The sequence below is a fragment of the Piliocolobus tephrosceles genome, chromosome 6 (assembly GCF_002776525.5).
Source record: "Piliocolobus tephrosceles isolate RC106 chromosome 6, ASM277652v3, whole genome shotgun sequence".
In the NCBI taxonomy this organism is placed as follows: domain Eukaryota; kingdom Metazoa; phylum Chordata; class Mammalia; order Primates; family Cercopithecidae; genus Piliocolobus; species Piliocolobus tephrosceles.
In genome coordinates, this window is record NC_045439.1 from 135829353 (window position 1) to 135852301 (window position 22949).

The 22949-nt window shown below is 37.8% G+C and overlaps 1 protein-coding gene across 5 annotated transcripts in view; it reads right to left on the reverse strand.

Moving 5' to 3' along the window:
- Nucleotides 1-22949, reverse strand: part of CHD2 (chromodomain helicase DNA binding protein 2) — a 178359-nt gene that overhangs the window by 60993 nt on the left and 94417 nt on the right. For all 5 annotated transcript variants that reach the window (XM_023220850.2, XM_023220854.2, XM_023220852.2 and 2 more), the window contains 5 exons: nucleotides 22429-22553; nucleotides 16972-17188; nucleotides 15040-15129; nucleotides 13903-14093; nucleotides 3175-3363 (listed from right to left, as the gene is read on the reverse strand). In XM_023220850.2, the coding sequence (XP_023076618.1) occupies nucleotides 3175-3363; nucleotides 13903-14093; nucleotides 15040-15129; nucleotides 16972-17188; nucleotides 22429-22553 (812 nt within the window). The remainder of the gene's footprint in view (nucleotides 1-3174; nucleotides 3364-13902; nucleotides 14094-15039; nucleotides 15130-16971; nucleotides 17189-22428; nucleotides 22554-22949) is intronic.

Genomic DNA, 22949 nt, shown 5'->3' on the forward strand with positions numbered 1-22949 from the left:
GAAACTGGTTGAATAAACCACACTGTATATCCTCAATGGAATACTATGCACTGTAAAGGCCTATCTCTACAAGCTACTATGGGGTGCTCTTCAGCATGCATCATTAGGGAAAAAAGGCAGAGAAACGTGTATATGGTATGCTACCACTTATCTAAGAGAAAGGAGGATATTCAAAGTTAAAATGCATTAACAATTAAAAGTTAAAGGAAGGATAAGCGTTAAAATGTTAAAAAATAATAATTACGGACCAGTTGCAGTGGCTCACACCTGTAATCCCAGCACTCCGGGAGGCCGAGGGGGGCAGATCACCTGAGGTTGGGAGTTCGAGACTAGCCTGACCAACATGATGAAACCCCATCTCTACTAAAAATACAAAATTAGCTGGGCGTAGTGGTGCATGCCTGTAATCCCAGCTACTCAGGAGGCTGAGGCAGGAAAATCGCTTGAACCTGGGAGGCAGAGGTTGAGGTGAGCTGAGATCAAGCAATTGTACTCCAGCCTGGTCAATAAGAGCGAAACTCTATCTCAAAAAATAATAATAATAATTACCTATGGGGAAAGACGGACTAGAATGGAGGGAAGAGGGAATGAAGCTACATTGCTTTGAACATACCAGTCTTTGTAGCTTTGCCTTTGGAAATCTACAAATATTATAAATAATTTAAAAACAAAATTAAAGCAATCCCTAAAAATAAAAACTATAATGAAATAAATAAATCTATGTATCCATTAGTGGCCTAAACAGACAGAAGAAAAACTATCTTGAGTACTTTAAAACTCTCCCATTTCTTGTGGTATATAACCTTAAAAAGCAAAAAAAATAAGTAAAAACAAAACCTGTAAAAAGAAAATCCTGTTGCAGTGAGCTGAAATCACGCCACTACACTCCAGCCTGGGTGACAGAGTGAGACTCCGTCTCAAAATAAAAAAGAAAATCTTAACCTGTTTTTACTATTCTTATTATTGGTGGTAATATTATTAGCTTTGTTGTATGTATAGAATGAATTAGCTAGGTGAAGTTGGGAAGTGAGATTTTTAGTATAGCATAATATCAGTAAGATCAAATAAAATATCTGTGGTACTGTTCATCATGTATTTTTACCATTAAAAACAAATTTCCCAATTCTGTCCACTGAAAAATATCTGTCAATAATGTTTGCTGCAGTTGCAAAGAGCACTTAGGGCCCAGTATGTGGTCTCCAAATACCATTTCCTCATCTTTGCCATAGTCCATAAAACATCAGAAAGAGGCCAGCCTTCTGAGGCTCCTTCAGACTCAACAGCCTTGGACTCCAGGGTACTGCAGGACCCGACAGTCTATGAAGTTAGGACCCGACAGTCTATGAAGTTACACCAAGAAGCAAGGTTTGGTGGCGAGGGGCGTTGCTCTACAGTGAGAAGTGCCGAAGGGCCTATGCCTGTGGGCAGGGATTGCAGGGAATGCTGGTGGCCCTGAAGTAATTCTGCTCACTTTCTTTGGCTCTCTAGTGCTTTCCGCAATCCTGCATGTTGTGCAGCCTGAAGGCAAGGATATTAGCCAGGACTCTTAAATTGCAAGTGATAAAAACTCAACTAAATCAGTTTAAGCAAACTGGAAGTATCTAGAGTAGGCAGAAAAATCATATGATCAATCAACATCCAAAATAGCATCGACCAACTGACACATTCATGTTGTTACTCAGGTAACACTATTTCCCCTTTTACATTTTACAGTATTAAACTATTTTCAGAAGAAAAACAAAAACAAATATTTCCTAGTAAAAGAGTATGCAGAACTTCTAGGATACATGGCTGACTCTAGTTCTGGGGCAGGAAATGTACAAGACGGATGTGGAACACTTTCTCATTCCAGCTAGCAAAGAAACTGTCAACTACTATTACGGTTATGTCAAAAGGACTCCAAAAACTAACTTGAATAAGTTCCCACTAGCTAAAAATGGGACTGTTAGAGCATGAATATGGATAATAACTGCAACAGAATTAACCATAAATAGGTGTAACTGATGAGTTCGTAATTATATCAAAGTAAATCTCACTGGTCAAAACCTTTGAAGAAAAGTAGATCTTCTCCTCTGAAAATGGCGAAAATAAAAAAGAATCTTATTCTGCCTTTCCTATATGAACTGTTCCTCAGCTGACATGGGAAAGTTTCTTTTTATAGAAGTATTCCACCTAATGAACAAGTGAGTGATAAAATTTGAATATCACTCTTTTGTACTCTCTAATGAATTAACAGATCTAGGCAATGCTCATCATTAGTCATTAACATCACAAAAAAAGGACATTTATCCTGTGAAAGAACATTCCTCTGCCTCTAAAGTTACACTGAATCTGAGTCTAATCAAGCCTTTACACTTACTTATGAGTATACAAAAAACACAGTTCAAAGGAAAAGTGGTTTAAAAAAAATTTTTTTTTTAAATAGAGACGAGGTGTCACTGTATTGCCCAGGCTGGTCTCAAACTCCTCGGCTTAAGCGATCCTCCTGCCTCAGCCTCCCAAAGTGCTGGGATTATAGGCATGAGCTACCACACCTGGCTGAAAATATTAAAGAATGCCATGGAGCTGGAATCAGCAAAATCCAGACTTTGAGAAAAATCTACAAAACATAAATTCAGTTTCCTGACTCAAAAAATTTATAAGGCAAGGAAAAATAAATTAATTAAAATATACTTAAGAGACATACCAACCAATCAAAATGCATGGAGCTTACATCAATCCCAAAACAAGCAAAATGGCACATGCACAAACCGATATATATATATATATATATGACAACCAGGAAAATGTTAACACTAGACATTACAAAACTGTTAAGGAATTATTAAAATTTTGAGACATAACAACAGTATTGAAATTTTGCTTAATAACAACAAAACGTTGGGAGGCCGAGGTGGGCAGATCACCTGAGGTCGGGAGTTCAAGACCAGCCTGACCAACATGGAGAAATCCCATCTCTACTAAAAATACAAAAAACAAAAAAATCAGCTGGGCATGGTGGCGCATCCCTGTAATCCCAGCTACTCGGGAGGCTGAGGCAGGAGAATCGCGAGACTCTGTCTCAAAAAAAAAAAAAATGTATATATATATATATATATATATATATATATCCTATCTAATAGTTTCATGGTACTGATCTCAATCCCTTTAGGCCTAACCCAAACAAGAACTTACTTATAATACTGTTTCTGAAGGGCTGACATCTCCACCCTGAGAATCTGTTCCACTTTAGCAGGAAGGGATTTCTCCACATCTTTTTTGACTCTCCGGAGAAGGAAAGGCTCTAGCACCTTATGAAGACTCTGGTAGCCATTCTCTCTCCCTTTCCCATGGTCTTCTTCAAAATCTTCCCAAAATTCAAACCTAGGGAAGAAATAGTATAGTGTTATTTGGCCACATTGAGGAAAAGAAGAATGGGGAAAAAAAACTGAAAAAAATGAATCTTTCCCATAAGGAAAGACAAAATTATCAATCACTAGAGCTCTTAAATAGAAGGGAAAACAAAAAGGGGAAAAGCAAAATGAAATCAACTCCATCAGTCTACACTGGATAATAGCACGTTTCCAATTCTCAGACTGAATTCAGAGTTTATAAAATATTTCAGTCTATCATGTAACCAACATCATCTAGAACTACCCAGTAACTACTCAAAGCACATGCTCTCTGGTAAGATGGAAGGTCAGACACAGCCGGTGCCAGTACTGACAATGGACTCAACAGCCTCAAGAGAGTCACCATCATTTCTCAACTCGTAAGTAGTCTTTTCTTTTTTTTTTCCTTTGAGACAGAGTCTCGCTCTGTTACCCAGGCTGGAGTGCCGGGGCACAATCTCGGCTCACTGCAACCTCCACCTCCCGCCTCAGCCTCCTGGGTAGCTGGGATTACAGGTGCCACCACCACACCTGACTAATTTTTGTATTTTTAGTAGAGACAGGGTTTCACCATGTTGGCCAGGCTGGTTTCGAAATCCTGACCTCAAGGGGTCCGCCCGCCTCGGCCTCCCAAAGTGCTAGGATTACAGGTGTGAGCCACCATATCCAGCTATACATTTTATCAGGTATTGTTAAGTGAATCAAAATCAGCCTTAGTAACCCTGGTATGGCCTAAAACAATCATCTACAGGGAAGCAGATAACATGATCTTTTGGGGTAGAGATTTAAAGTTGTCATTAAAGCCTACAGCCTGATAAACCTAAGGTAAACTGTATTTTCTCACACTGCTATGCTTCTAAGCAAATACTTCAAGAACACAAAGTAGGTGAGGAATTGAAACTGATAATTTAAAATGCACAATGAAAACTGAACTATCTCTGGCCGGGCGCAGTGGCTCACACCTGTAATCCCAGCTCTTTAGGAGGCTGAGGCACGTGGATCACCTGAGGTCAGGAGTTCGAGACCAGCTGGCCAACGTGGTGAAACCCCATCTCTACTAAAAATACAAAAATTAGCTGGGCATGGTGGTGAGTGCCTGTAATCCGAGCTACTCCGGAGGCTGAGGCAGGAGAATCACTGGAACCAAGGAGACGAAGGTTGCAGTGAGCCAAGATCATGTCATTGCACTCCAGCCTGGGTGACAGTGAGACTGTCTCAAAAAAAAAAAAAAAGAAAGAAAAGAAAGAAAGAAAACCGAACTATCTCAATGTTGGAGATGATCCCTCACAAACTAAATGTGTGAAGTGACTGGAAATCAGTAGAAGTAGAAATATCACTATATTAGGCTGTTTTTCTGAATACCTGAGAGAATTTCAATAAGCTAATTTACCTAACATGTTATAATAAATTAAAACTTTACTAATCTAAAAAATTAAATGTAACGTTTATTTCCAAGATTTACTTCCTCTCTGTTTTAGGCAACCAATATTTTCACCTGCCTACTGTACTCTTACTGTATTAAGGGAGTTAATGAGACACTAGTTCTTGATCTACACATACTGAGGAGACATAAGTATCATTTATTTGTTTATGAATTGTCTATGGCTGCTTTTCCTCTAAACAGAGAGATGAGTGGCTAACAATGATTGTATGGGCTATGAAACAAAAATATTTACCATCAGATTCTTAATTTTTTTTTTCTTTTGAGAAAGTCTCACTCTTGTTGCCCAGGCTAGAATGCAGTGGTGCAATCTCGGCTCACTGCAAGCTCCGCATCCTGGGGTGACGCCATTCTCCTGCCTCAGCCTCCCAAGCAGCTGGGACTATAGGCGCCCGCCACCATGCCCGGCTAATTTTTTGTAATTTTAGTAGAGACAGGCTTTCACTGTGTTAGCCAGGATAGTCTCAATCTCCTGACCTCGTGATCTCCCTGCCTCAGCCTCCCAAAATGCTGGGATTACAGGCGTGAGCCACCGGGCCTGGCCTACCAGCAGATTCTTTAGAAAATATCTGCTGCCCTGAAAACAATGATTAATTTATAATATTAGATATAGAAAAGGTATAAGGTCATAGTGGTGATGTATAAAGACATCATATTACATCTAAAGGTTCATATTTTAGATATATCCCTGCTATCAACTTCTGTATTTAATATTTGTCTCTCATAGAACTAGAAAAACTTCTGATCTTTGTAACTTTCCAGAACATGGAATTTTAGAAAAATAGGTTACTTTAGTGAGGACCAACAAAGAAGGAAATTAAACCAAAGCAGTGAAAATGCTATGCTAAAAGTCACACAGTAAATATGTAAAAGGAAAAGTGCAAAAAAAATTAAGAGATTAGCTTAGATCACAGAAACAAAAATTTTAAAAATCATCCCAACGCTAAAACACACAATCTCTGAAATACATGCTATCAAACTGAATTGTTTTGTGGGGTAAGTCTGAAGCATATATTTGCATATGATGGTCTTTATAAGCCGAATTGTCGTATCTTTTTCTACCCTTATTACCAAGTTCCATGCTTTGCAAACAGTATGTACAAAACGAAGCTATTGATTGATAAGTATTCACAATATGGTTAGTCATCAGGTACTCCCTGTCAGAGCCACCCTGCATGAAAGACACTTAGGCTCTATACTAAGGAAACAGAATTTCAGTTGGTTAAAAAGAGGACTAACTTTTGGATTTTGAAACAAAAGCCTGTAACATTTGAGTGGGGAAGTTCAAAAGCTATTTGACTAAACCTAATTCTCTCTTTTACAATCGTTTTTCTTCAGTGGATCCTTTCTTCAAAAGCTCTGTAGAGTCCTAAGGTACCTCAGGAACTTCTGCTAAGGATGAGGCAAAATACTTCACAAGACTACACTTACCCACACAGCAAGCTCAGGCAGAAATAAGGGCAAATCTGAACTCCTTAACTAACAGGTTTTCTTTTTATAAACACACCTTTGTGAACAACAATTTTTAAACTTTTTTTGAAAATGACAATGCTTTAAATACAAAATTTACAAAGAAAAGAAGATCTCTTTCACAGAAAAAACTTGCATCTCTAACTCTAACCTATCATTCCATAATTGATTGAACTGACCAAAGGAAAATTTTGGAAGGGACTCCCTGAATGATAAAGTAATTGAAAAGTTCCTCTCTCCAATTACAAAAGAAGGATATATGACATTTTCCCAAATATAGCCCATGCTGAGTGGAATGCCACAGCTGCTTAACGGCAGGAAAAAGCTAATTATGACCACTTAGGAGCCAAAATCCCTACCATCCATTTCAGCAGTTAGGTACACAAAAGCAAATCATGGCTAAGTATTCACTGGTAGAAACTACATACCATAATTCTTTTTCTATAAAAACAAGCACAGATGTTCCCACTGTCTCATAACTCTTACTACGTAGGGTGACTTTACTTCGTCTCAAAGGTTTTATGAAGGATGTATTTTTTCTCTTAGAATTTGAAGTTCAAAGGACACTGGTCTTGGTCAGAGAAGACGTGATATTGATCTTGGTCTATCTACTTATTGACCATGTGATATGGGACACCTTTTAATCATCTAAGCCAGCATATTCTTATTTGCAATATGAAAATAAAGGAAGCCCTTCAGACTAAAAAAAAAAGCAATACCCAACAGCAACCTGAAAACACAGGAACAAAAGAGGATCACTGAAAATGATCAAATATATAGGTACATGTGAAAGATAGTATACATATATTTTTCTCTTTTCTATATGTCCTTAAAAGACAAACCTGTTTAAAGCAATAATTATATGCTTGTATTCTTGGATTTATAACATAAGGAGGTGAAAATGGAGCTACAGTGGGGTAAAGTTGCCCTATTTTACCAGAATTGAGTCAGTATTAACCTGAAGAAGACTGATGCATACAATAATCCCTAGAGCAACCAATTAAAATTTTTTAATAGCAAAAATTAACAGGAGTTAAAATAACACAATGAAAAGTACTTGCTGAAACAGGAAGGCAATAAAGGAGAAAGTGGAACAAAAAAGATGTAAGACATATGGAAAACAAATAGTAAAATAGCAGAAATCCAACCATATTATTCATTCTGTTAAATGTGAATGAACTAAATATTCCAATCAAAAGGCAAGGATTATTGGCCTGCATAAAAAAGGCACATCCAAGTACCGGTTGTCTATAAGACACATTTTAGACTTACAGAAAGAAATAGGTTGAAAGTAAAATGATGGAAAACAGTGTATCATGGAAACAGGAATCAGAAGAGACCTAGGGAGCTATAATAAAATCACACAAAATGGATTTACAAAACAATAAATATCATTAGAGGTCAAATGGGACATTCTAGTATTGACCAGAAAAAGGTCAATGCCTCAGGAACATACAATAGTTATGAATGGATACATACCTAACAGAACCCCAAAATATATGAAGCAAAAAATGACAACTCGAAGCCAAAAACTCAACTACAGTTAAAAATCAAAATATTTCATTCTCAATTCAAAGTACAACTAAACTGGCAGTCAGAAAAGATAACAGAAGTCTTGAACAACACCATTAACCACACTGAATGGACATTTACAAAACACTAACCAAACAAAGATAGAACACAGATTATTCTTTATAAGCACTTATGGGACAGTCTCCAGGAAAGAAAGCATACTATGACTATTTACTAAGTCATAATAAATTCATTTAAAGCATGTTCTCCAAGACAAAACTGAATTACAAGCCATTTGGAAAATCTCTAAATATATGGAAATTAAACACCATCCTTCTGAAAACCCTATGCTTCAAAGAATAAATCACAGAGAATTTAGAAAATAGATGAAATCAAATGAAAACAAAAACACACAACTATCAATATTTATGGGATGTAGCTAAAGCAGTACATAGGAGTAAACATACCTTTAAATAACTAGAAAAGAAAAACGTTTTACATCAATAATCTAAACTGTATCTTAAGAGAAAAAGAAAAAATTAAATGAAAAGCAAACAAAGGACAGAAACCTTTGAGAGAGGAAATAAATAGAAAAACAGAGGGGCCGGGCACGGGGGCTCGTGCCTGTAAACCCAGCACTTTGGGAGGCCAAGGCAGGCAAATCACAAGGTCAGGAGTTCGAGACCAGCCTGGCCAACATGGTGAAACCTCGTCTCTACTAAAAATACAAAAATCAGCCGGGTGTGGTGGCAGCCGCCTGTAATCCCAGCTGCTCAGGAGGCCGAGGCAGGAGAATTGCTTGAAACTGGAAGGCAGAGGCTGAGGGAGCCGAGATTGTACTGTGCACTCCAGCCTAGGCAACAAGTGCAAAACTCTGTCTCAAAAAAAAGAAAAAACAGAGGTAGAAACCAATGATGTCAAAAATTGGTTCTTTGAGAATATCAAAATTGTTAAGCCCTTAGCTAGAGCTGACCAAGAAAAAGAGCAAAGGATACAAATTACCATAATCAAAAAATTAACTTTAATCACTATTGATTCTTAAAAGAATCTACCAGGCACAGTGGTTCATGCTTATTATCTCAGCATTTTAGGAGACAGAGGCGGGAGGATCACTTGAGCCCAGAAGTTCGAGATCAGCCTGGACAACTCAGCAAGAGCCCGTCTCTACAAATAATAAAAAATAAATTTTAAAAATTAGCTGGGCATTGTGGTGCACACCTGTAGTCCCAGCTACTTAGGAGGCTGAAGTGGGAGGATCCCTTGAGCCCAAAAGTTCATGGTTACAGTGAACTATGATCATACCACTGCACTCAGCCTGGGTGACAGAGAAAGACCATGTCTCTTAAAAAAGAAAACTAAAATTAAAAGGCTAAGAGAATACTATATAACTTTATACCAACAAATTAGGACAAGTTAGACGAAATAGACTAACTCCTAGAAAGACACAAATTAACAAAAATAAGTCAAGAAGAAATAGAAAACTTAAGTGAACCTGTAACTGGAAACCAGGTTAGTCATTAAAAATTTTCCCACAAAGTGAAGACTGACATGGCTACACTGGTGAATTCTACTAAATATTTAAAGAAGAAATAGCACAAAACTTACACAAACTCCGTCAGAAAACAGAAAGGAAACACTCTCCAATTCATTTTATGATCCCAAAACCAAAGCAACGTAAACATCAAAACAAAACAAAAAGCTACAGACTAAAATTCTAATTAAAATCAAAAACACAGATGGGGCCAGGAACAGTGGCTCACGCCTGTAATCCTAGCACTTTACGAGGCGGAGACAGGCAGATCACTTAAGCCCAGGAGTTGGAGACCAACCTGGCTGACATGGCAAAACCCCACCATCTCTACTAAAAATACAAAAATTAGCCGGGCATGGTGGTGCATGCTTGTAATCCCTGCTACCTGGAAGGCTGAGGCATGAGAACTGCTTGAACCTGGGAGGTGGAGGTTGCAGTGAGCCGAGATCACGCCATTACACTCCAGCCTGGGTGACAGAGGGAAACTCTGTCTCAAAAAACAAACAAACACCAAACAGATGCAAAAATCTTTAACAAAATATTAGCCAAGTGAATCTAGCAACGCACAAAAAGTATTAAACACTGTTAACAAGTCAGATTTACGCTAGGAAAAAAAAAGTTGGCCTAATGTCTAAAAAGCAATTAAGGTAATATACTATATTGTTAAAGGACAAAACCACATGGTCATCTCAACAGACACAGAAATAAAGCATTTAAAAAAAACCTAATATCCATTCTTTATTAAAACCTCACAAACTAGGAAGAGAAGAAAACCTCCTCAACCCAATAAAGGGTATCTATGAAAAAAAATCTATAGCCAACATCCTGAACCCACCAATTCTATTTAAGATGGAGGTTCCTGCCAATACAATAAGGCAAGAAGAAGAAATAAAAAGCATCCACATTGGAAAAGAAACCTTTAGGTACAGAAAACATAATCCTGTCTATAGAAAACATATCCTGTCTATAGAAAAATACTAAAAAATACAGAACAATATAAACACACAGAGAGAGACACACAGTAGAAACAGTAAGTTTATCAAGTTTGCAGGATGTAAGATCAATATACAAAACTCAATTATAGTTCTATAATAGGTTATTTTTTTAATTCCACTCAAAATATAGTCAGAATTAAAATAATATTTTAAATGTATAAGATTTCTAAACTGAAAACCACTGAACACTGAAAAAATTATAGAAGATCTAAATAAATGGAGAAAACTTTCCATGATTATGGTTTAGAAGACTCAATATTAACAATTTTGCTTTAATTGATATATGATTCAACACAATTTTTATATTTTTCTTGCAGAAATTAACAACCTGATCCTAAAACGTATATGGAAGTGCCAAGAACTCTAGAGTAACCAAAACAATTCTGAAAAAGAAGAAAACGGAACTTGTACTTCTCCATTTTCAAAAAGCAGTCTAGGCCAGGTGCAGTGGCTCAAGCCTATAATTGCAGCACTTTGGGAGGCTAAAGAGGGTGGATCACTTGAAGTCAGGAGTTCGAGACCAGCCTGGCCAACACAGCAAAACCCCATTTCTACTAAAATCCAAAAAATTAGTTGAGCATGGTGGTGCATGCTTGTAATCCCAGCTACTTGGGAGGCTGAGGCAGGAGAATTGCTTGAGCCTGGGAGGCAAACATTGCAGTGAGCTGAGACTGTGCCACTCCACTTCCAGCCTGGGTGACAGAGCAAGGCTCCGTCTCAAAAAAACTAAAAAATAAAAAAGCAGTTGAAAGTTACATTAATCAAGACAGTGTGACATTGGCAGAAGGACAGAAATATGTATTAACAAAACAGAACTGACAGTCCAGAAACAAAGCATGACATTTATGGTGTCAACTGAGTTTCAACAAAGGTGTCAAGGCAATTCAATGGAGAACAGACATTCTTTTCAACAAGTGATACTAGAACAATTTCCCAAATTCTACTGCAAAAAAAATGAACTAAGGCACTCACAGTTCGCACTATAAACAAAATGTACTCTGACCTAATATAAAAGCTAAAACTTCCAGAAGGAAATAAAGAAGCAAGTCTTTGTGTCCATAGGCTAGGCAAATCTGTCTCAGATATGATATCTAAAGCACAATCCATACAAAGAAATCCATAAATTAAACTTCATCAAAATCAGTAACTTTTTCTCTTTGAAAGACAACATTTAAAAAGTGAAAAGAAGCCACAGATTGGGATAAAATATGTTCAAATTATATACAGATGCTCCTCAACTTACAACAGGGGTTATGTCCTGAAAAACTCATCGTAAGTTGAAAATAGTTAAATCAAAAATGCATTTAATACACTTAACCTACCAAACATCACAGCTTAGCCTACCCTAAATATGTTCAGAACACTTATCATTAGAATATTGAGCAAAATCACCTAACACAAAGCCAATTTTATAATAAAGAGTTGAATATCTCACATAATTTATTGAATTATGAAAAACAGAATGCTTGTGTTTATTCAAAGTATACTTTCTACTGAAAGTGTATTGCTTTCATATCACTGAAAAGTCAAAAAATTTTACATCAAACTATAGAAAGTTGGGGACTGTACTGATAAAGCACTTGTATTCAGAATTTTTTAAAAAGAAATAAAAAACCTCTTCAACTCATAATAAGACAAACAATCCAATTTTTTTAACCCATTTATGACAGAGGTTGCAATTTTTTGAATTTTTGCAATCAGACCTTGGCAATGACCCTGAGCAGTAGGATATAAATAATTCCCACATGCTTAGAGTTCCAATGACGGAACACCAGGCATGAGTTAAATGCCAAAGCATTTGAATAGAAATTGCACCAAAGACATACAAATGGCTAATGAACACATGAAAAGACGTTCAACATCATTAGCCATTTGGGAAATGCAAGTCAAAACCACAATGACACACATTCGCCAGAATGGCTAGAATCAAAAAGACTGACAATGAACCAAGTCCTGGTGATGACATAGGGAAACTAGAACCTTCAAACGTTTGTGGTAGGACTGCACAATGGTAGTCACTTTAGAAAACAGCATGGTAGTTTCTAAAATGTTAAATATAAACTTTTCAAATAATCCAGCAATTCTATTCCTAAGTCTCTAAGCAAGAGAAAGAAAAACATACGTCCATGCAAAGATATAACAACCCCAAAACAAAGCAATCCAAATGTCCATAACTGGACATTGTAACTGGATGCAATGAAATATTATTACCCAATAAAAGAGAACAACTACTGACAGACTCTGACATGAATGAATCTCAAAAAAAAATATGATAAGTGAAGGAAGCCAGAAACAAAAGCCTACATATTAGGATTCCACTTATGTAAAACTTATAAAAAAGGGAAATCTCTAGAGACAAAAGCTGATTATTGGTTGCCTAAGGCTATATGTGGAAGCAGAGGTTAACTGCAAACAAGCAACGGGGAACATTTTGGGATGAGGAAAATGTTCTAAAACTGGGCGATGATGATGGTTGCAAACTATAAATTTATTAAACAAATTTAAATTTAAAATTTAAAAAAGTAAAAGTAAAAAATAAAATTTAATTCCAAATTTAAAAAAACAAAAAACAAAAAATGATTGTAGAGCATATACCTATCAATTGAACAACTATATTAACTGAATTGTTTACTGTACACCAGGTACTATTCTAGGCAATATGAACCAGCAATGAATCAAGCAAACAAAATCCCTGTGATTTTCATGCATAATTTAATGACATGAGATGAATGAGAACATAAATTTAAAAAGATACGCTATATAGAAACTAAAACAGGTTAGGGATAAGATGTCTAAAGGGCTACTTTAGGTTAGGCAGTCTGCAAAGATTTCTGAAACGAGGTGGTCGTACAAGATGAGCTGAAGCATTAAGGTGGTTGGCTATGTGAAGGTAAGAAGAAATAGCATTCCAGTCAAGAAGGAATAGTAACTGCTTGGCATGTTTAAGGGAGAGAAAGATGGCCAGAATGGCTGAAGCATAATGAGTGATGGAGAAAGTGGATGAGAGCAATCAGATTATTGTCAAGGGGCCAGACTGAGTGGGGTCCTCCAAATTAACGAATATAGATGTTATTCTAAGTATCACCGAATACCACTGGATAATTTTAAGTTTTATGAGATGTGCACATCATCTCTCCCATAAAAACTTTTTCAATAAAGACATTCCACAGTTCTTTAATAATATGTAAATAAGATGTAAAGTTGATGCTTCGGCTATCAGATATTTGAGTGTAACCTACTTTTCAGTGCTTGTGTACCTTGTATATTTCATTTTACTTATATTGATTATCTTATACCAACAGTGAAAAGGTCTGATGTCATCTATTTAACAGTTATTTCCCAACTGCATTAACTAATTCAGTCTTTCGGCAGACAATACTGCTGTCCTCCTTAACAGGCTAATTTCTGTGCCTTCTTTCACTGATTATGAAACATTTTACTACTGCCATCCCTGCCTCCATTTGATGCTTTGCTTTCCCCAAACCATGCCATCTGTTTTCCCTACGGTCTACTAAGAAAGTTAAAAAGCATTGGCATTTCAGACATTCTAGCATCTTTTGAAATACACAGGAAGGAGCTTACTTCTCCGGCATAATAAAGTGCAGCAAGGACCAGAGCTCCTTGAGGGAATTCTGAAGAGGGGTCCCCGTAATCAGGAGCCTATGGTTGGACTTGAAATCAATCAGAGTTTTATACAATAAAGAGTCATCATTCTTCAACCGATGGGCTTCATCCACTCCCAGAAAGGCCCAGTTAATACTGCCCAGCACAGTCTAAAGTAAAAACAAAACAGAACGAGCCACCAGGTCAGAAGGGAACCCAAAAGTGCTTTCAAGTGTTAATTATCGCTGTATAAATACCATTACAAAGGTATAAATAGACACATTTATTCTTCACTGACAATATATATTAGGACTCTTCTGTTTATTCTGTTAGTTGCCAGATTGGTAGCTATTCAAACGAGAGTATCATCAATCTAAAAGGTATAGGTGGGCCTCTTATACCAGCTATTACTGCATGCCCCACAGCAAGAACACAAAAACTGCCATGCTGGGCAAAAATTAAACAAAAACAAAAATCACATGATTCTGTATTCTCCCCTTAATTACGGACCTTCTCCTGCCTATTCTCCACCCCAACCCTGAAGCACACAAACACCAAGAGCCACCAAACTGAACTTGTTTGCACTTAATACCAATGGGATCTACCTACCACATATATTTCTTAGCAGAAAGGCGATATTTAAAGAGCTTCTTATTTCTGTCCTCCTCACAAAGACCATTCACGTCATCTTTTCTGGAGAAATGCCTTAACAATGATACAATAGGAAATGCCTAAGATGACATTCAAGGCAAATACCTGAGGTGGCATCCAATGACTGACAATAATCTCAGGTAATTTACTGACCTCAATACCCTTTCACTCTGTTTAATTCAATTGGACTTGGTGATCTAAGGTCCCCTCATCTATAGGGTTCTGTTTTCTATTTATAACCTTAATATCCTTTGAGTAATTTTTCTGGTTGTTCATTTGCTTGCTTTTTAAAATAAGAGAAAAGTAACATGGCAAGTAGGAGGTACAGACCCTACCAATTGTTTTTTATTTTTAACTTTCATGTATTTATTTATTTTTAACATGCTCCACAGAAAAGTAACAGACCCTAACATCTGGACAAGTCACAGTGGAAAAGATTTAGCCTTGTAGATATTAATTACACACCTTATCTTTTAAGAGGATCTCATAGGTTGTTATAAGTGCGTTGAACTTCAATCTTTTGGTTTGGGAATGAATCCATTCATACTCCCGTATCTATAAGAAAAAAACATAATTAAGACATAATTTCTGCTTCTACCTTTCTATATCACATAAGTGTTGTGATCGATGTAATAGAAACATGCCAAATAAAAAATAAATCAGAATAGATTTTAATGAATATCTCATATGTTCTAAAATGACCTAAGCAACCAAACTATAAAGCAGAAGATTTAGAATTCAAACACTGACCACTGAACAGCAAAAGCTTTATTGCCAGAATCAGAAGAAACCGGCCCCCAGAAAAACATCTAATGAAGAAAATGCACCTCATCAGCTACTACACCCTGGTGATTTGAACTCAACAAGGGATCTCCCATATACTTAGAAATTTCTTTCAAAAATGCAAATTATTTATTTTTTGAATAAAAAAATACATATATTAACAAGTAAAACAAATTCCAACCTTTGGAATTTCATCAACCATAGACCAAAGAGATGTGTCCAAGAAAAAGGGAGGCTTATAAGACGAAAATATAATGCAATACGTATAATAACGTCAATGTAAAAGAACACAAAGATGAGCACATTCACACTGAAGTATAATTGGACACTTGGCAAGCACGAAGACTCATGACAAAGCTCTTGTAGTTTGGCTGTTAAGTTAGGAACTGGAGAACAAGACAGTAAGTGCCTGCAGGTGATCACCACCCAGTGGGGTTAAAAAGAACAAAGAAAAGGAGAACTGGAGATAGCAAAGAAAACTTCTCCGACTACAATTTTTTACAGTACATTTTGTTTGCAATCATTTTTGGAATGTAGTGCTTTAAGCTATTTTGTAAACCTATGAATTTCTCTTTTTTCTTCTTTAATGGTTAACAAATGATTTAACAAAGCTAAAACTATATTCTTAGAAACTCAAAATTAGGCCAATGAAATCAGCCAGTGTTTAAGTTACACAATTTTAATGAAACTATTTACTAAAAATAAATTTGAATTTGCATGAAAATGTATGATTACAACATGCAACTCAAATGTTTAAACGTTGCTGATGGCTTGCTCTTATTACAAGCAATTTTCCAGAAATAGTTTATATACAGTGATGAAAGAGGAAAGCTCTGGACTAGATAGATACACCTGTGTCCTAATCCCAGCTCTGCCACATTCTTGCTTGCTAGGGCACGTGTTAAGATTCTCTGAGTCAATCTTCATTAGCAGTAGGAAAGAATGCCATCAACTTTGAAGACTATCATGAAGATTACAGGTATTACACATAAGGCACCCAGCGCAACATCTAGTACACAGTAGGTGCTTTAAAAAAAAGTTACTATAAAGAAAAGATCTGCTAAACAAAGATAAACTTAAGTCACTGTGTTCTAAATTCATGATGCCCAAATAAAGTTTGGTAACAGATTAAAATAATTCTTATTTCTAGAGCCCTAAAATAGCTTGTTTTCCTTTACTTTTACTCCTTTTTTGTAAGTTATGCAACCTCACTGTTCTAAGAAATTAAGAAATAAATTCGAAGAATGTTTTTCAGTAATGTCTACTGAGATAGCAAAAATAATATTAATATTACACAAAGTATTAACTCCATATTATCTCATATAAAGCAGTCTTAGAAGTAAAAAGGGCAGAGAGAAGAAAAATTTAATATTGCAACCCAGCTAAAAGAGATTCCCACTCACATACTGCTGTTGCTTTTTAAATAGTAAGCATATTTGTTAAAGAGCATCTGAGTTGCACTTTTGTGATAGATACACCTCCTAATATTGAGAACATAGCACAGTATCAGAATAATAACCAAAAACTTTACTAATGATCTACTAAAGGCTTCAAGTCAATTTCCAAATTACATTTACAACACAGATTCTATCCCAGCTCTTTTTGTTTACACACCGTATTTCTGCTCATCAGGTCACCTATGTAAACCACTACGTTAATCTCTGGTGCCCAGATTTCAAACTCTCTCTGCCATGAGGTGAGGGTGGATAAAGGGACGACTATAAGAAAGGGGCCATACAGCTGGTGTTGGTGGAACAGGTAGGAGAGGAATGATATGGTCTGGATGGTCTTTCCTAGGCCCATTTCATCAGCAAGGATTACACTGTTATTTCTGCAGAAAAAAAATAAATAAATAAAAACAAAAAAATCATTAGTTCACCAAAACACAGAATGTCCATAAATAGCAATGACACCAATGCTTCACAATAACAGTCGAGCAAGGTGTCATTCATAAGCCTAACTGTATTTCCTCTCATCTGCAATTACTTCAGCTTTCGACATAAGGAAGAAAGCAGAAACCAAAAATAGCAGAATAACAAGTGACCTACCTAGATATGGATTACTATGAGAGCCTCGTCAGACTCTTTACCTTTAGGCTTTTCACATCACCTTCCACAGGCTATCTTTCATCACAGAGAAGACAAGCTTTGTAAAAAGTGAAGACAAGCATGTAACCTTAGACTCCATCAATATAGAAAGCTATCAGCACTGCTCGTGAATCCTATGGCCAGCCCACCCCATTCCACTGCATACCACTGGGTTGTTTAATGCACATACACTTTCCTAGACCTACATGTATAGGTGTATGGCTCGCTTTAAATACACTTTAGCCTAAAGCAGAAGTAGGCTACAGATCACATTTGTGGACCCTACCTTAGATCTACTAAATAAGACTATATGGAAAAGGGCTGACAAACACCTTTGGAGATTCTGACTCAGGTATTCCTTAGACCAGGGACACCCCACTCAGGAACCTGGCTGCACAACAGCAGGTGAGCAGCGGGTGAGCGAGGGAAGCTTCATCTGTATTTACAGCCACTCCCCATTGCTGGCATTAATGCCTGAGCTCCGCCTCTTGTCAGATCAGCAATGGCATTAGATGCTCATAGAAGCATGAACCCCACTATGAACCACACATGTGAGGGATCTATGTTGCACACTCCTTATGAGAATCTAATGCCTGGTGATCTGTCACTGTCTTCCATCACCCCCAGATGGGACTATCCAGTTGCAGGAAAACAAACTCAGGGCTCCCACTGATTCTACATTATATAGTATAATGTAATAATAATAGAAATAAAGTGCACAATAAATGTAATGTGCTTGCATCATCCCGAAACCATCCCCCTCCCTCCTCCCCAGCCTGTGGAAAAATTGTCTTCCATGAAACCAGTCCCTAGTGCCAAAAAGGTTGGGAACTACTACCTTAAACCACAGTTTGAGAAACACTACTCTACAAAATGGGCTAGATTTCAACAGGATATTAACGGAAAAAGAATATCTAAGAAAAAAATTTTTAAATTGAAGAAACAGCCAGAGTTAAGAAAATATATTTGGGAAACAGAACAGAGTTATCTGGCAGGAAATTAGGATTACACATAAGATATCAGATTGAAAACATTATTAAAAGGTTCTTGAAAATAAGAAAACTGAAAGTTTGCATATATATATAATACACACATAATCAGCAAATCAGAAAGAACTAAAAGTAATTTACATGTTAAAGGCAACCTAACTGATTCAAAAAACAAGACGTTTAATTCACCAAAAAGAGGTAATTTCTAAAAATACCTTCTGTGTTCTACAAAATAGCTAGTTTAAAGGATAAAATACAGAAACAAAGAAGATCACACTTGGGGAAGGGAGAATGATGAAGCTATGCCACTATACATCTCAGGTACACCTAATTTTCTATACAGTTTAGATGTAGTCCTTTGAGTAACTTCCTTCTCATTTCTCTCACCTTTTCAATACTGTTGAGGAGGAAGCACAGTTAAGTTTCTCCAGTATTTCCTGCCACTAGAAAATGCCATTGTCTACATACACAGACTAAAGTAGGTTTGAACTGATTCACCTGTTTTTCTGGAACCAGACCAAAATAGCACATTATGTAATGTAACATTCCTGTGACCAGGGCTTAACAGGGGCTTGGGCCCTTTTCAATTGACTTTTATTCCTTTGGTTTAAAGTAAAAAAATGCTGGCCAGGGCGGGGCGCGGTGGCTCAAGCCTGTAATCCCAGCACTTTGGGAGGCCGAGACGGGTGGATCGCAAGGTCAGGAGATCGAGACCATCCTGGCTAACACGGTGAAACCCCATCTCTACTAAAAAATACAAAAAACTAGCTGGGCGAGGTGGTGGGCGCCTGTAGTCCCAGCTACTCAGGAGGCTGAGGCAGGAGAATGGCATGAACCCGGGAGGCGGACCTTGCAGTGAGCTGAGATCCAGCCATTGCACTCCAGCCTGGGCAGCAGAGCGAGACTCCGTCTCAAAGAAAAAAAAAAAAAAAAAAAAAAAAAAAAAAAATGCTGGCCAGGCACAGTCGCTCACAGTTGTAATCCCAGCACTTTGGGAGGCTAAGGCGGGCAGATCACATGAGATCAGGAGTTCAAGACCAGCTTGGCCAACATGGTGAAACCCCATCTCTACTAAAAATACAAAAATTAGCCAGGCATGGTGTTGCGTGCCTGTAATCCCAGCTACTCAAGAGCCTGAGGCGGAATTGCTTGAACCTACAAAGCGGAGGATGCAGTGAGCCAAGATCATGCCACTGCGTTCCAGCCTGGGCAACAGAGCAAAACTCAGTCTCGAAAAAAATTAAAAATTAAAAATTAAAATAATGCTGGCCAAGGACTGTATACAAAACACCATGCGACTCTGGATGGGTACATGGCACCTTTGCTCCTAAGAGCCCTCATATATAAAATGAGGATTAGATTACAATTCCTTAAAGTTCATCTAACTTTATAACTGTCATTTAGATGAATTAGGTCCCATTATCCTCTAAAAGGAAAAATCATTTTCAAACAATTCAGAATCATTATATCAAACTCACATTCTCAAACAATCTTCTCAAAACACCTAATTTTCATAACTGAGTATTAAATATTGTATTAGATTTTACCGGATAAAAAGTAGGAGATGGTTCACTTTGGAAAAACTCACTGTAAATGCATCTCTATAACTAGAAACCTTCCTTTCAGCAAAGAGGGGAAAAAATATTTTTTAAGCGGTCCTTTTTTTTTTTTTTTTCTAAGGTAAAGTCTCACTCTGTCACCCAGGCTGGAGTGCAATGGTGAGAAAATGGCTCACTGAGGTCGGGCGCAGTGGCTCACGCCTGTATTCCCAGCACTTTGGGAGGCTGAGGTGGGCAGATCACAAGGTCAGGAGATCAAGACCATCCTGGCTAACACGATGAAACCCCGTTTCTACTAAAAATACAAAAAATTAGTTGGGCGTGGTGGTGGGCACCTGTAGTCCCAGCTACTCAGGAGGCTGAGGCAGGAGAATGGCATGAACCTGGGAGGTGGAGCTTGCGGTGAGCCAAGATCGTGCCACTGCACTCCAGCCTGGGCGACAGAGTGAGACTCTGTCTCAAAAAAAAAAGAAAGAAAGAAAGAAAATGGCTCCCTGCAACCTTGGCCTCCTGGGCTCAAGCAATCCTCCCACCTCAGCCCCCAAGTAGCTACGTAAGTGTGCCACCATGTCCAGCTAATTTTTGTATTTTTTGGTAAAGATGGGGTTTTGCCATGTTGCCCAGGCCTGTACTTTTAATTCTAAATAAGGATTTTTTACTTTACTATAAAACACTAAAGACATTAAGAGCTTGCACTTAATTGAGCACTTCGAGAAAGAAGTGTGTGAGTAGGCATTAAAGGTACTTCTTACACTGCATGTTTTGTAAGGACAGCAAAATACATCTATATTGGTTCACTGTTAAATTCTCAAGGACTAGGCCGGGCGCGGTGGCTCAAGCCTGTAATCCCAGCACTTTGGGAGGCCGAGACGGGTGGATCACGAGGTCAGGAGATCAAGACCATCCTGGTGAACACGGTGAAACCCCGTCTCTACTAAAACAAAATACAAAAAACTAGCCGGGCAAGGTGGCGGGCGCCTGTAGTCCCAGCTACTCGGGAGGCTGAGGCAGGAGAATGGCGTGAACCCAGGAGGCGGAGTTTGCAGTGAGCTGAGATCCAGCCACTGCAGTCCAGCCTGGGAGACAGAGCGAGACTCCACCTCAAAAAAAAAAAAAAATTCTCAAGGACTAATGGATCCCTATGTGAAAAGTAAAAAGTTCCTCTTCAAAGTTTCCCTTTTTGTTAAAGAATAAATAATAAGTGTTAGAAATAATAGTTTCTTTTAAAAATTAACTTCCTTCAACCTTCCCTGTTTTTGCTAATAACTTTCTTTGTTAAGTCCTATGTGGCTGTTAGATATAGTAAGGGAATAAGTACATTCTATGTCCTTCTACTTTAAACAGGTTATTTGTTCTGGACTATAACCTGCTCAGAAATGTCTGAACACACCCAGACATTTCCTGGCTTACAGCCTACGCCTCTTTCTTATTTGGAAATGTTATTATTCTCCTAGTTCCCCGTAAACAACCCCTTTCCTTTGTTTTCCATTGTGCATTTACGTATTTAGGAAAGTTTTAAGTTTTTAGCCAATCATCATCCGTCTAAATTGTGCGGTCCAGCTCCAGCCAATGGAGACAGGACACAACAGTAAGGACCCAATGGGTCAGGGATAAAAACCTCTGCTTTTCTTTGTTCGGTGTGCTCTCATGACAATTAGGCTTCTGAAAAGTACCCTTTCTGCAGAAAGTAAAATTACCTTGCTGAGAAAATTCCTTGAGCACTAGTTCTTCTTTTCAGCACTGAGGAACAAGCATTTGTTTCTAACACCTAGCACTTAGTAATCAGGAACTACTTGAAATTGGTGAAGAAAATTTGTAAGTACTTCCCAAATGTACCTTTAAACCTCCAGTGCTATCACTGTCTCATCTTTTTATTTTTGCCCCCCCCCACACAAGATTAATGTGGTATCATTACAAAAAGGATACTTTCACAGGTTCAACCTTCCTCTGAACAGGATAATCCTACAGTCTATACAGGTAGGGAGTGGGGTGAAGGGAGGGGAATCACATTCTCTACAGCACTACTGTAGGAAATTAACTTAAAGGTTTCCCTGGCCTAGAAAGAAAACACATGTGAAAAAGACATTTTCTTATTCCTTCTGAGTAACTCCTCCCACATTAAAGATTTGGGCGACTTAACTTGCTATTTACACTCATGAGTAACATGATAATAGAGGTTTCTGGCTATGACAAACTACCCACCAAATAATGAAACAACAAAGTATTCTTTATATCAGAATAAAATGGTATTACACATACATAAAAATTTCCAGGAAGGATTTCTCTCAATCATATTTTATTTTTGTAATATGCAGTGTAAAGACTTCTTGGTTGAGATATAACAAGGGTGTGAAAAAAGAAAAAAAGAATTCTTGATATCTAACAAAAAGAAGCCAGAAACAGTAAGGAAAATTGCACTCATATTTTTCTACCTACTTGCACCAGGAATGAGCAAGCCAGTTGAGACCTTCTAGCTGATAATCTCGAAGTTCCAGATTCTCCCCTCCTAAATATGTAGGTTGTTTCTTTAAAGCTACAAATCGTGGTCTCTGCTTCAGGGCCTGAAAAACAAAAGCCCAAGTCTGAGAAAATTTTCTTACTGGTACTATGTTAAAATGCTAGTCACAATTCACATATTCGGCATCAAAGCATAAAAACCTAAATTTTTGGCCAGGCGCAGTGGCTCAAGCCTGTAATCCCAGCACTTTGAGAGGCCGAGACGGGCGGATCACGAGGTCAGGAGATCGAGACTATCCTGGCTAACATGGTGAAACCCCGTCTCTATTAAAAAAAAATACAAAAAACTAGCCAGGCGAGGTGGCGGGCGCCTGTAGTCCCAGCTACTCGGGAGGCTGAGGCAGGAGAATGGCGTGAACCCGGGAGGCGGAGCTTGCAATGAGCTGAGATCCGGCCACTGCACTCCAGCCCGGGCGACAGAGCGAGACTCCGTCTCAAAA